This window comes from Nicotiana tabacum, chromosome 7 (assembly GCF_000715075.1).
Source record: "Nicotiana tabacum cultivar K326 chromosome 7, ASM71507v2, whole genome shotgun sequence".
Classification (NCBI taxonomy): domain Eukaryota; kingdom Viridiplantae; phylum Streptophyta; class Magnoliopsida; order Solanales; family Solanaceae; genus Nicotiana; species Nicotiana tabacum.
In genome coordinates, this window is record NC_134086.1 from 134081558 (window position 1) to 134096448 (window position 14891).

The 14891-nt window shown below is 34.4% G+C and overlaps 1 protein-coding gene across 1 annotated transcript; it reads left to right on the forward strand.

The window, feature by feature from the left end:
* The first annotated feature begins 3083 nt into the window (after positions 1 to 3083).
* Positions 3084 to 13595, forward strand: LOC107818647 (mitochondrial Rho GTPase 1). The gene is made up of 15 exons (XM_016644687.2): positions 3084 to 3340; positions 3746 to 3984; positions 4515 to 4647; positions 4821 to 4970; positions 5092 to 5268; positions 5426 to 5677; positions 6352 to 6420; positions 7315 to 7370; positions 7815 to 7896; positions 8559 to 8770; positions 8903 to 8969; positions 10623 to 10735; positions 11617 to 11767; positions 12169 to 12355; positions 13139 to 13595. Exons 2-15 carry the CDS (start codon positions 3770 to 3772, stop codon positions 13210 to 13212), a joined length of 1938 nt encoding a protein of 645 aa, XP_016500173.1. The 5' UTR covers positions 3084 to 3340; positions 3746 to 3769; the 3' UTR covers positions 13213 to 13595.
* The last annotated feature ends 1296 nt before the right edge of the window (positions 13596 to 14891 follow it).

Sequence of the window (14891 nt, forward strand, 5' to 3'; positions counted from 1 at the left end):
ATTTTGAAAACTTCTTTCCGCTGAAGCAACAGTAATATGAGTTATGAATATTATTCCATAAGCAATTTAGGCATTTGGAAAAGAATTAGATCTTTTTATCTGATTATGTGTATCAATTAAACAGTTATTTTCTAATTATACTATTTTTCTTAATTTTTTAATTTAGAAAATAAATCTAGACCATCAATATCGAATTTATTATTATGATTTAAGGAACATTTAAGATTAAGGCAATATATTTTTCAAATTTTCAAAATCTAGTGATGTTAGTTTTTACAGCCAAATAGAAAACGAAAAATATTTTCATATATTTCGAATTATTCAAATCTATTTTGAAATAAAAAAATAGCCTTGTTTGTTATGTATAAAAGTAATCAACTCTAAAGGACTCATCGAAAGATTTTGAGATTTCATTATCAACATGTGCATCAAATTGTTACTTCCTATGTATCACATGTTTCTTATGAAATTCGGGTTCGATATTCATTTCAAGTGCAATTTTCTTGGTAGAAATCATAGCAGTTGCAAATCCTTCTTCTCTATATTTGTTAAAGAAAGAAATCAAAATTTTTTACTTTACAAAACTATTTTTTAAACTTATACATAGTCTATTAAGTGTAATAAAAAAATAAGGCCTCCACAAATATGGAGCCTAAAACAGTTGCTTTACTTGCTTTATGGAAGGGAAACAATCGATGCGTTATTGGAATTTGGTTTGGGAGATCACACGAGGGATGGGGGTTAGATGGGCGACGTGGGAGGTTAGCTGATTGACCTATGTGCCTCTATTAATTATTACCCATTTAAATGCATATACTAGTTCTACAAAGCCCGTGCGGAGCCCCATAGCCATAAGTGCTCGTTCATCATCATCATCATCATCATCATCATCATCATCATCATCATCATCATCATCATCATCATAATAATAATAATAATAATAATAATAATAATAATAATAATAATAATAATAATAATAATTTGTGTCACATTTTTAGGCATAACTTTTTTAAGATCATCGCATAACCATTTATTATTCATTATTTATGTTTTCTGATCATATCATTAGATAATTTATTAAAAGAAATATTTATAAGAAAGCAAGTATGCTAAGGAATAAACAGATATCAAAGGGACAAAGGTAACTTGATATTTAATAACATAATTTAAAGTATGTAAAATGATTCCAAATGGACTATAATCATAAATTAAAGAAGATATTTTTAATATTTGATGAATTTGTGGGCATATAATTTTTAATTAAAGATAGAAAAAATAAGATATTTTAATAGATTATTTTGGTACTTGTTGATTAACTACTCATAATTTTATATGACCATAGTTTATGCTAGAAAAAATATGGTGATTAAAGTCTAGGTTTAGATGAAATTCAGGAAGACCCAAATTCATTAAAACAAAGTCCAAGAATTAACTTAGTTTGTCATTAACTCATTAATGCTTTATTTTTAAAAGAAAATTCCGCTACCTAACCAATTAAAAATTATATGATTTTTGAAAAATTAAATTATTTTAAGAAACAAAAAATATCTTTGTTTCAATAGCATGTGACCATCAGCCATATTTAATAAATATGAGATTACAAGTTGATCACTTGCTAAGCATCTCTCCCTTTTTCTCTATTCTATTCCCACTTAATTAAGTAAAATTGGATAAAATTTAAATATTTTTTATTTTATTTTCAAGATTCTAATCTATTAATTTTTAAAAAGTTTTGAAATTTATTTTCTATTATACTAAATTTATATTTTCAAAATAAGATCAAAGAGATATTTAATTATAATTTTAGAATTACTAAGAAAATTTGATCGACATAATACTCTCCCAATATCAAATGAGTTCTTCAAGGTTATTGTTATCAGCATTTTTGATTTATTTTTGTGCATAATTATTCATCATCATTCACAACTTTTCAAGCATTTTTGAAGGGCTCAAAGTTTAATATATTTGCCAAATTAAACATAGGAACCTAAGCAAAAATAAAAATAAAGTAGGGGCAAAAAACTTATTGTACATACTTCACCTGCAAAAAAGTTAGGTTAAGGAGCTATGTATTACTAAAAAAAGTTTGAAAGTGTCTCGATTTATTGAAAACATATTTTAGTATATGAAGTAATAAATAACAAATACAAGAACATATTTGAAAAGAACAAACCTTTTTGGTTGGCAAGCTAACAAAATAGTTACAATGTAATTAAGGACTACAAAATTTTTTACATTGTTCCTTATATATAGTAGCAATAATTAACAACTTGTTTGGATGATTGTTACCCATTGTGTTGTATCGTATTGTTACTTCAAATACGATATTTGTTTTGATTGTTACTTAAATTTTATTGTATCGTATCATTAAATCCGTCGTTACATAACGATGAATGTGCCACTTTATGTAACGGCCGATTTGATGTGATCGCGTCGTTACCTTGTCTTTTTCTCTCAATCTCACCCTTCACTATTATTAAATAATTTTATTTTATCATTTATCCTATCTTTTTATATAATAAATTTACCTTGTATCATAATTTTTCTATATAATATTGCAAGTTTATTCTTCATGTTGCTAGTGCATGATATCATGAAACGATGGCAAACGACACAATTTATCCAAACGATACAATACAATACAGTACGATACGATACAATATGAAACGATACGTAACAACCATCCAAACAAGCTGTAAAAATACTTCTTTATCATTATTTTGTATATAATTGGTAAATTGTATATCTAATTTGTAATTAAGTTAAAACCTCTTTAATGAAGGTAAATAAGTTTCTAAAATAGTATAACTAGGTAAAAATCTCTAATTTTTGGCCCATACAATATTTTTCTCCAATTGGAAGAAAATGAGAAAAATATTTTACAAAATATTTAAGCCAACCAAATATAAAAATATTTTTAAAAAAATTCGAATTTTTTTTCCTTCATACCAAATACACCCTAAATGCCACTCAATTTTAATGGAAAATAACTTACTAAATCGTAAAAGTAAAAAATAAAAAAAGAAAAGCATCGAATTTTAAGTCATTATCCAACGTTAGCGTACGATACTATGTCCCAAGGGACAGCCAACAGGTATTCGGACCTAATGACGCCGCCCAGGTTGGAACGTTTCTACTAAAAAACATGTACGATTAACATTTCGCAAACCCTCGAGCTTTCATTCCCACACAAAAACCCTTTTATACAAAAATTATCCCTAAACCTCTTCAAACTCTTCTGGAAAAAATCTTTTTCTCCAAGCTACCTCCACCTCCCTTCCAGCTGCCTATTTTAACATCACTTGGGCCCTTCCAAAATTCCTCAATCTTACACTGAAAGGTAATTTTTCTATTACCTAAGTACTTATGTCTAAATATATATACGTGACAAATTCTTTAGTGGTTTTTTTTTACAGTTTTAGCATTTGAAATCGATAGCAGTTTTTGATATATCATATTGCTTGTTCTATATATGGGATTTTGATTCCCAAGTATTTGTAGGTATGAAATCTATAGCAATCTTGATATCTCTAATTTGTTTAGCATATATTGTGTTCTTGGTGGCCAAGTTAGGATTTTTGGTTTTCAAGTAGTTGTATTTACATACATGTGACTGATTTTTTCATTGGGTTTAGGGTTTTGTCTTTCAAATCTAGCAAAATTTTGATATTCTATATTGTTTGTTCAATTATTGTGCTCTAATTCTGTTGGGGATATTGATTATTTGTGTATTTGTGGTGTGTAGAGGGAGAGAAAGAGAAGTGAGTGAATGGCAGGAGGTGGTTCAGCTGCTGGAAAGGGTAATGCACCCAGTGTTCGAATAGTGGTTGCTGGTGATGCCAAGACTGGAAAGTCTAGTTTGATCTTGACGGCAGCCACTGATTCTTATCCGCCCAATGTCCCTCCAGTGTTGCCTCCGACTAGGCTACCTGATGATATCTACCCTGATCGAGTACCTGTAACTATTATTGATACGTCCTCAAGGTGCTCATTGGATTCCTTCCTCCACCTCTTTATTGTGGCTAGTCATTGTGCATTTGCTACTTGTTAACCTGCATATAGATTGTGTCAATACTTCTATTACATTGATGTTTTCTTTTATGGTATTTATCCTCTAGTAAGGGAGCTGATATCTTCTTCCTTTTTGTAATTTCATGATTCTTCTGGATGTCTTTGTTATTAATACAAATTGTACTTCATAAAAGAAAATTTATCCTTTCATGGGTAAGTATCTCCCTGTGTTCAAGAAATCTCTGTTCGGAAAGATCAAAGATGTCTTCTTCCTTTCATATAACCGGCCCTTTATTTATCTGGTTTTCTTATATTATACCTGCTTTCAAATCTTTGCTTATAGAAGTTTTGTGCATGGAGATGAAATGGCTTCTGTTTGCCTGAGATTATTGTGATACACAATGTCGGGTACATATTGTTGTATGTCTGGGATACTTTTGGTTCCTCTAACAGTAGCTATGAAGTATCTTGGTTCCGTTCTGATTTTAATCTTTTTTAAACAGTCCAGAAAATAGAGGTAAACTTGTGGAAGAGCTGAAGAGAGCTGATGCAGTTGTACTGACTTACGCTTGTGATAAGCCTGCGACTCTTGATCGTCTGAGTACTTTCTGGCTTCCTGAACTCCGCAGATTGGAGGTTTGTGCCAAGACCATGTGTCTCTTGAGTAAATTTGTCTTGTAAATTTTCAAGAGAGTTGGAAAACGTATTCTTGGGAGTGATAGTGGGGAGAAAAAAATGAATTGCTCTAGAACTGTTTTTATCTGTGACGAATTTATTACTAATGTGTCGTTCACCACTACTTTGAGCAGGTTCGGGTTCCTGTCATTGTCGTGGGTTGCATGCTTGATAAAAGGGACGAACAGATTCCAGTCAGTTTGGAGCAGGTGATGTCACCAATTATGCAACAATTTCGGGAGATTGAAACGTGTATTGAATGTTCAGCATACAGACATATCCAGGTGAGTCATATTACCTTTGATCTTTGCACCATCACTTTATAGTTGACCCTGTCAAGCTAGGATGACGACAAAAACTTTTCTAATCATTTCTCTTGTTTGCTCATTAATGCTATGCTTGCAGATTCCCGAGGTTTTCTACTATGCCCAAAAAGCTGTGCTTCATCCAACAGCTCCACTATTTGATCAGGAGGCCCAAACTTTAAAGCCACGATGCGTTAGGGCTTTGAAGCGGATATTTATTCTTTGTGATCTTGATAGAGATGGTGCCCTAAGTGATGCAGAGTTAAATGATTTTCAGGTCATATATTTAAATCTAGCATAACCTTTTCTAGCAAGTTGATTTAATCATTGACTAGTATTGGTAAAGATGAAACTACTTTATGGAGGACTAATTATTGATTATGCTTGTTCCTTTTGGTGGTCTGTGTTTCTGAGATGATATAATGATGGTGTAGGTCAAATGCTTCAATGCTCCATTGCAGCCTTCCGAGATAGTCGGTGTTAAGAGAGTTGTGCAAGATAAATTACCTGATGGTGTCAATGAACGGGGTCTTACATTGACAGGTTTCCTGTTTCTTCATGCACTGTTTATTGAAAAAGGGCGTCTGGAGACAACGTGGACTGTCCTGCGGAAATTTGGCTACAACAACGAGATCAGGCTTAGTGAGGATCAGCTTCCTACTCCCATCAAGAAACAACCTGACCAGGCAAGTTTGTCACCTGACTGGACCTGAAGTTAGAATTTCCTGTGTTTTTCTTTTTTGAGAAGGATCTATTTCTTTTTCTCCATTTTTCATTTGTCTTCTTACCAAGCAAGGGATGTCAAACACTATCCTTCCAACAGGTTTAGTTATCGCTTCCGTTTAGACCTTGGCCTATACTTGCTTTCTGTAGATGTGCACTGCCATATTATGCCTCGACCTTTTTCTTGTTTTGTTCATTTGTAAATTTTTTCAGGGATAACCAAGTAATTTTAGTTTCTGTTTCTATTCGGTGTTCAAACTTGTTATGCAAATTATTCAAGTATTGCATCTACTACTTCAAGTATTTGGTAGCATACAGTGCGCTTTAAAAAAAGTATGCATGTAGAGCAGAATAATTCAATAACTATGACATGCATGTTTCTCCCATTTAGTATCTAATTCTCCCATGAAGAGATTTTTAACTCCATTCTCTGGGAAACATATCATACTAAATTTGCAAGATTCTTTTTATATTCTGTGCCCACTTTTCATCCTTCCTCTTCTCTTTTATAAATTGTACTAGCTGTTGATCTGTTGTTCCCTTTGCTCCTAATTTCTGTGATGTTCCCTAAGCTTCAAATTTCAAAGATTAATCTTTCTACTCATTAACTGCTAGTATTCACTTTTCCTTCTTATAGAGTGTTGAGCTGACCAATGAAGTATTGGACTTCCTCAGAAGAATCTTCCATACGTTCGACATTGATAGTGTATGCACATTCTCTCTCTCTAAAATTCTTGAAGTTATGCTGCACAAGTTCATTTCAGAGACTGTTGGCACTACTCGTCCTATATAGATTCAAAGTTTCTTTTTTCATAGGGTGTTTGGTGTGGTATACAGTGTTTTCTGTGGAAAATATTGGTGAACTAATTTCGCAATTATCCTGGCATTGGTTGGACATGAATTGTGTAACTGAAATAAGAAAAGTTGGGCAATGGGTCGTGGGAGTTTTTAATGATAATTTTGAGTGTTAAAAGGTTAACAGTATTTACATGGTGGCTATAGCAAATGATGTGGATCAAGAGGTGAGATAGCAGTCAAGGAAAGTTATTTTTGTTTTCTTGAGCAGCATATTGATATTAGGCAACCAACATTTCAGCAAGAAAACGTTCTTTTAATTGTACATCATACCAGAACACTGTTATTGCTGGAGGGGGAGTGAGGTTTGGTTGCTTGGATTGGGGGAGGGATTTGATGGAAGGTACTACAGTTAATGGTCATTACATGTTCTATTGTTTCCTTCATCATCTCTTATAGGTTGCCCCTGCCACAATGTTGTCCTTTGGACTGTCTTGCCAGATGGGAACTTGTTCACTTGGGCTGCAACGTCAAGACCTAGACTCTTATTGTGAAGTAGGACATATAAGATCTTGCAATTATTTGTTAAATAGTTTATTTGATTTCAATAGTTTTGCTTTTAATTTATGGAAATGATTTTAGGTACTTGGTCAGCTATTTGTTCAGTTATTTATTTATTTATTTTTGTTATTCTCTTTGTTGATTCTGGCTGTTTAGAGTGTCAATTTGATTTTATGAAATTTCCCACCGATGATGTATGGTGTCATCTCACAACTTTTACAACTTTGTTTTTGATCTTAATCAGGATGAGGCACTTCGATCGAATGAGCTAGATGACTTGTTTTCCACTGCACCCGAGAAGTAATATTGCTTTCCTAATATCATATACTTTGTTATATTCTCTTTGAATTATGTTACTGTTAGATGAGGATTAATGATTTGATTTCAAGATAAGCTCTTATGTATGCATAATGAGTAGGCGATGTAACTGTGGCTTCTGTTTAAGAGAGAAAAAGTGCCTGTTAAGGCCCGTCAGAAATATGAGTTGAGCAACATTTGAGCTGTTACGAAGTTATAGTCAAATAACCTTATTAAAAAAGAAGTTTAGTGAAGGAAATAAATGCTTAATAGCCTATGAGCGTGTTTCACCAATCAGGAAAAACAATTATATTCACGGCATTCTCTTGGTTGTACACTCTTATAAATGCATGGTTAGGAGTAAAAAGGTGATTAGCTGGTTTTGAATCCATTTACGTTTATATCATACTGACTCTTGGTTGTGATTTCATGCTCTTTGTAATTCAGCCCCTGGTCTGAAGCTCCATACAAGGATGCTGCAGAGAAGGATGCCTTGGGAGGACTCTCTCTTGATGGTTTTCTTTCGGAGGTGCATATTACTGGAGTATTTTTGTCAGCTTGCACATTTTCATATTCTATCTATGTCAAAAGATGACAATATGGCATACTAAATGTTAATTCTTGTGGCTTGTGGGGAGTTGAAACATGGTTAGGGGTGTCATTTCTATGGATCTACATGCTGCTCATTGTTTGATCATTTGTGCGTCTAAGTTGCAACATGCAGAGAGGCCCATTTAAGTTGGTTTAATGTTTACCTGCATTACAAATCTGAGCTATGCATAATCGGACAGAAGTCTGTAAAAAACAGTGGGTTGTGGTTGGTTAATGATGAGTATAAAAATAATTGTGATGGAACTCTAAATACTGAACTCAAATAAAGCTGAAGGTATAGAGAATTTATATAGCCAACCCTAAGTATTTTGGGATTGGGATGTAGTTGGAGTGATTGCTTTATCTGCATAATGGTGTAACATTCATATTCCCAATATAGGAGCCTGTAAAAATTGTTGAGCATGCCAGTTTCTAAACCTGCCATGTTACTGCATCTTTATTGTTATGTTAGGCATCAGAATTTTAATTTATAAGCTGCCCTTATGTGATTTTAACTCTTTAGAGTGTCGTCTATAATTATATATATATATATATTAAACTGGTATTGTTCTGATGATTCTTTCTATCCTGTGGATGCAGTGGGCACTGATGACACTTCTTGATCCCATTTATAGTGTGGAGAATCTTATATACATTGGATATGCTGGTGAGCCTTCATCTGCTATTCGTGTAACTCGAAGAAGACGGTTAGATCGCAAGAAGCAGCAATCAGATAGAAATGTCTATCAGTGTTTTGTTTTTGGGCCAAAAGAGGCTGGAAAATCAGCCATTCTTAATTCGTTTATTGGAAGGTTTCTCTTCTGAAGCTCTTGCTCATTAAGTTGTTTTCCTGAAATTTGAATGAGAAAGATTTTGACTTGATGGCCCATTTTCTGAGTGCTTATCTGATTTTATCCTTATTATTTCTGTTATCTGTAATGCAGGCCATTCCCAGAAGAGTACGAATCAACTACTGCTGATCAATATGGAGTAAATATTGTTGATCTGGGGGTAAGAGATCTTATCATTTTGGTTTCTTGAAAGATAAAGTTACTGATATGTATCATTTACTTATTAAAACAAGTGGAAAAAGAAAAGGCTGACAACAACAACAAAAAACCAAATGTAATCCCACAAGTGGCCCTCTGGGGAGGGTAGTCTGTACGCAGACCTTACCTCTACCTTGTGAAGGTAGAGAGCCTGTTTCCGATAGACCCTCGGGTTAAGAAATACTAAGCAGGAAGCAACCAACAATAACAACCACAAGAAAAAACAAAGACACTACGTGTAATAACAAAGATCTAAAAATAAGAAATACAAGAATACTACTAGCAACAAAAAAAGAAAGAAAAGATTGAATTACAGGTAAAAAGGTTAGGAATGAAGAACTTTGATTTTACGTTTATCTATATTCAAGACATCTGGTGCATACTGTCGTGGTACTTTTGTTGGATAATGTTCTTTATGCTTAATCCGAAGAAATGAACACGGTTGTACGACATAATGTTGCATCTTGTGATTATGGTTCTATTGGTTCTAATTATGTGCATGTGTTTTTATGGAAAGCTAAAAGAATGAGAAGTCTAATGACGCATGGTGAGAAGTTAGTTTTTCCATCTGTCAATGATGAGTTGCCTATAAGTAATGAAGTGTCTAAGAGATGGTCATTCATATATATTTGATGGAAGAAATTCTTAGCTTTAGTGCTTTATTGATATTCTTGGAGCATGAAGTTTTTAGAACTATGAGAGTCATACCTCGTGTAATGTAAGGCTATTGCAGTTGCAAGGCAATTTGCTAAAGGCTATTGCAACCTTGAAGGGTGAGAGGCCTCAAAATGATTTGATCTAAGATGTTACCAATTTATTTACTTATTTATGGGGGGATAGCAAGTGTTATGTTAATAGAAAAGGTACCAAGAAAGTAGCAGAAATATTCACCAAGATTCAGGATTTGCCACACCTTTCTCTTTGATGCAATCCACTTTGCAGTCCTTGAGAAGCCAAAAATAAGTTATGATTGTTGCAAAAATATGCGTTCTTATGATTGGGATAACACACAGGCCAAATATTATTTTGGGGGCTCTCTGGGAGACGCTGGGAGGCACAGATTCACTTCCGTTTTAATTGAAGGAGCTCACTAGGAGTTTGACCTATCCTTCTCTTTTAATGCTTTCATGAGTGCTGAAACTGATCTCGGTAGAGTGATACGGCTCCTGTGGGCGTGTCAAGTTCTGGATCCAAATTGGACGAAAGCGTACTCATTCCGAGGAATAAAAGGGTGGCTTGATCATAATTTCCCTAATAAAAGAAGAATTTCACTAATTGGGAGGAGTTAATCAAATGGTATGATAATGAAAAAAAGAACTATCTTAATATCTTACAAGTTACATTGACCTTCCCTACATTTTGGTGTAATTTTGGAATCCTCCCCTTTTATACATGATTACAACAATCTTTCCCCTTGTAAGAAAGAAACTTTGAATAAAATTAAGATAATAGTTGTAACTATAGATGAATATCTCCATTTGTTATAGTTTTTATTCTTTCCAAACAAGTTTCGTTACCGTGTTTGGTTGTATGTTGGATTTCCTCTTCTCTCTTGCATCTAATCTCTTGCCTAATCTTTAATTAGCATAAGAACATTTGTTCTGTACATTGGCAGGGGACTAAAAAAACTCTTGTGCTACGGGAGATACCAGAAGATGGAGTGAAAAAGCTTTTATCTAGCAAGGATGCTTTAGCAGATTGTGATATAGCAATATTTGTCCATGATAGGTGACGTTAAAACATCTTTGCTGAATCGATTCAAGTGGTTTAAGTTTTAGTTCTGAAATTTCTCTCTTCCTCCATAGTCCTCTGAACACAAATCATCCTGTTTATTTTGTTCTTAACTTTGACACTTTTATGCTGTTATGCATGACTGGTTATTCTATTGATTTCTGTTTGACACCTTTAGTTGCGTTAGAACTCAATAGATTGAATTTCTTTTACTGAGAAGGTAATATTTTATAACTGTAGCACGAAGATTATGCAAGCTGTACAAGATTCACTTCAATAGATTGAAATTCTATTCTGGAATTCTTCTGCCCCACAAAACAAAAAGGGAAAGCAACCTTACCTCCCCCCCCCCTCCCCCCCAAAAAATAATAAGAAGAAAGGAAAGGAGAGCAGAATAATACAGAGATATGCAAATTAAATTTTTGCAGTTTTGGATATGGGTTCACAAGCTATTTTGTTCCAGAAGATTGGTGGTAGTGGTACATTTAGTTGGTGGTAGACGTAGTTATTATTACCTTTCCGAGGACATCTTAGCGATCTGTACATGCAGAAGGCAAGAAAGGAAAGAGGTCAGACATAGCTGAATATTGAATATTAATGATAGCTCATTCCTGAGGTGTTTATGAAATCTTTGACTCTTCCTCTTCTTCATCTTTCTTTATTCTTTTGTTCTTCCATGTTCTACTGTTTCTTCTTCGTCTCCTTCATAGTTTAGTGTTTAAACTATGCATGAAGCCTATGTTGCTGAAGTATGAATGAGAAGGAAGAGCTTATCCTTTGCTCCATTTTATTCTGCTACATATTCTGTTTTTCTTACCTTCTGGTTTTCACTTTTACATTTGCTAAATAGCTCATTGTGTAGTACCTTTTGTGTTCAGTTCACGTGAAACTTCCTGGAAGAGAGCAGCAGATTTACTGGTGGATGTTGCTAGCCATGGAGAGGCCACTGGGCATGAGGTGCCGTGTCTCATTGTAGCTGCCAAGGATGATCTGGATCCTTATTTGACCGAAATTCAAGATTCAACAAGGGTACCTATCCTATATACCATCCAGAATTGAGTTTTTTATATATATATTGTTTTGTTTTTGGGTCAATTAGTAATTTCACATTCAGGTTCAAATTATTGCTGTAGTGGAGCTTGCATGAGCTTAATTTGTCCAGCATTTTTAGTGAAATGCCTTGCACCTGCACGAAGTTAACTAGGGAAATTGCTGCACCTCATCTTAACAATTGTCTTGAGGAGTGATGCTCAGCTTGTACTGGTGCATGTGATTGAGTATATCCATGTTTCCGGTGTAATTTAGCTTCTGTATCTTCTCCATATTTGAAGAGGCAAACCCTACATGATGTAGCATCTAAATTGTTAACCAGTTTGCATGTTTTAGTGTAATTTGATATTGCTAAAGCCGTGATGAAATTGTTTAAACAGGTTAGCCAGGATTTAGGGATAGAAGCGCCCATACCAATCAGCACGAAGCTTGGAGATTTTAGTAATTTGTTCCGAAGGATTGTTAATGCAGCAGAGCATCCACATTTGAGCATTCCTGAAACTGAAGCAGGAAGAAGCCGTAAGCAATATCATCGGCTCATCAATCGATCTCTCATGTTTGTATCAGGTATAATATGAATTCCTTTTGGAGCTTAAATTAAAGCAATTTTTGCTGCAATCATGTTGGGAAAACGAACAGGTAGTAACATTATCGTGGGTTTCACATGTATATTTCCTTATCCTTGAAAGTTAAGGGTTAATAACAAAGTGGTTTCTTTTAGCTTTAATAGAGCTGAAATTAAAGCTAGAGATGGTTAAGTATCTTGCACATTTCCACTGCACTTTAGGAGCTAACTATCATTGTGAGGACTGACATAGGTCGAACCTAAACCAGCACTTAGGTTCTCCAAGATTAAACAATTTTTTCTTGGAATATTCGGCAAAAAGAACCAACTGTAGGTGTTTGTTTCTGCTTTCATGTATCCTTACATGAGTTTACAGGCCAGGAAGCTTACAGTTTGAACTTCTCTCCGCATTTTTGACTTCGTAGTGTCAGCTATGATATTATCCTCTGGTCAACTGGAGAAAAGTACCAGAAGGGTGGTGCTCAAGTGCGAGGGGGATTCCGATTTAGTTGGCGTTTAATTGGCTGCACTCTAGGTTTTACCTAAGATCCTTAGTCATCGAGGCTATTGAGCACATTGAAATGGACAGACACCCTTGTGCAAGTAGAATAAATATCATATGTTCTTAATTTTCACCCATCTAGGATGATTTGCTCAATATGCCGTTTATACAAGACAGGATGGTTCATGTGGAGGGTACAAATTCTCTTAATTATATCATTTGTCTAGATGCTTTGTTGTCCTTCAAAGTTCAACATGCAATTCTGACTCTGTTGCTGCGACAGTTGGAGCTGCTGTAGCTGTTGTAGGACTTGCAGCTTACCGTGTTTATGCTGCACGGAAGAATGCATCGAGCTGAAATGGTGAAGCAAAAATATGCCAGTCATGATGTCTAATATGAAGTTTCTCTTTGCCCGATTACTTAGTGTGGAATGCTTTATTGTTTGGTTTTCTGGTAATCTGCCTCTCCGAATTCCAACTTGGAGGAAAATGCAGAAATTTTTGTGATCTCAGCTTTAGATCTGTTACATAGTTAGCCGCTTTTCTTTGTAGCATTTCAGTTAGAAATCAATGGATATGCCTTTTCGAAATGGAGCAGCGGCATTGCTGTCCTGAATACTGGCGGGGTCAATTTGCTGCGAAATAAAATGAAAAAAAAGAAATGGAAGTGAACTTGAAGTTATGTCATAATATTAAAACAAATTCAATTGCAATGCTATAGGATTTTTATCTTTTTGCTAAGTTGTGAGGTCTCCCATGTGTATTCTCGAAGGAAAAAAAAATAATCTCAAAGTCTTAAAGAACCAACTGATATTATTAATTTCCTGGTTTGCATTATTCCCTCATGTAGAGTTCTTATGGCAATGTGCTTATAATTCATATTTTAGCTGTTAAGTTCCTTCTATCCACTCTTCTCAACTTTAAACCTACAACATTTTCAGTAAAAAAAATGCGAGCTTCATTTAAACTGCTTTAATAGGTTTGCAATGGAGTAGCGATTCAAGGAATTTGCTAGTGTTAGGGCGTGTTAAAACTAGTTTTTGGATAAAAATGAAAACAAAAGGACGCAACTTTAAATTGAATTGCCGAAACTTTAAATTCAGTGGATCTTCCAAGGTCTCTTTCACTCGTTTTTATCTTGGATCTGATGCATCAAGAACACCGAAATGGATCTTATATTTTTTTTTCTTTACGTGGGAGAGTAACTGTGTTAGTAGATAATTTATATTCTGAATTTGCTAGGATTATACATCTGTTAGATTTGAAAAATAAAGCATCACGTATACATTCATCCTTCCACAAGTTAATTTTTAAAGCCTCTAATGTAATCAAATCTCTAATTGTCTCAGTTATTATAAAGTTTAAAATAGAAGGAAAGAGGAGAAAAAAAGAGGAAGAAACCAAAATATTAGGAGATGATAACACCAAAACAGAAAATTGAATGCATTCAAGCAAAACCTAAAGTGTTATTATGTTTTGGACTTTATTACCTTCGTTTGTTCAGGCTTCTATTTCCTGGTCTAAGTCTTTTCTTTCGATCCAAATTAGTTAGAATTTTATTTTCCTAGTTTGTTTCTTACTAGCTAGTTATTTTCTTTACCAATTTCGGCTAGGAATTAATTATAGACCTCTCGGCCGCTACTCCTACGGCCTACCCTATAAATAAGGATTCTTTTCTTTGTTCTTTACCTTTAATATAACATGGTCATGTGTTAAGGATGAAGATGGTTACAATTTCAATGAAGATTTAGCAAGGGAGATTTTACTGAGGTTGCCGGTTGTTGCGAGTTAAGTGCGTGTGCAAGAGCTGGTATGCTCTTATCAACAGCTCTAACTTTATAACAGAACACTTGAATTTTAACAAAAACAAAAGACGTCCCCAACTCCTTATTCATGACCGCCTTGCAGACCTAGATGATTCAGTTCTCATCACCATTATTTCGGAGGATACAATAGGAGAATATTATGTCGATGACATTAGTTTGGCATTGTGGAATCCTGCTAACAGGGAGGTGAGGCCCCTCCCTGCAGTCCAGT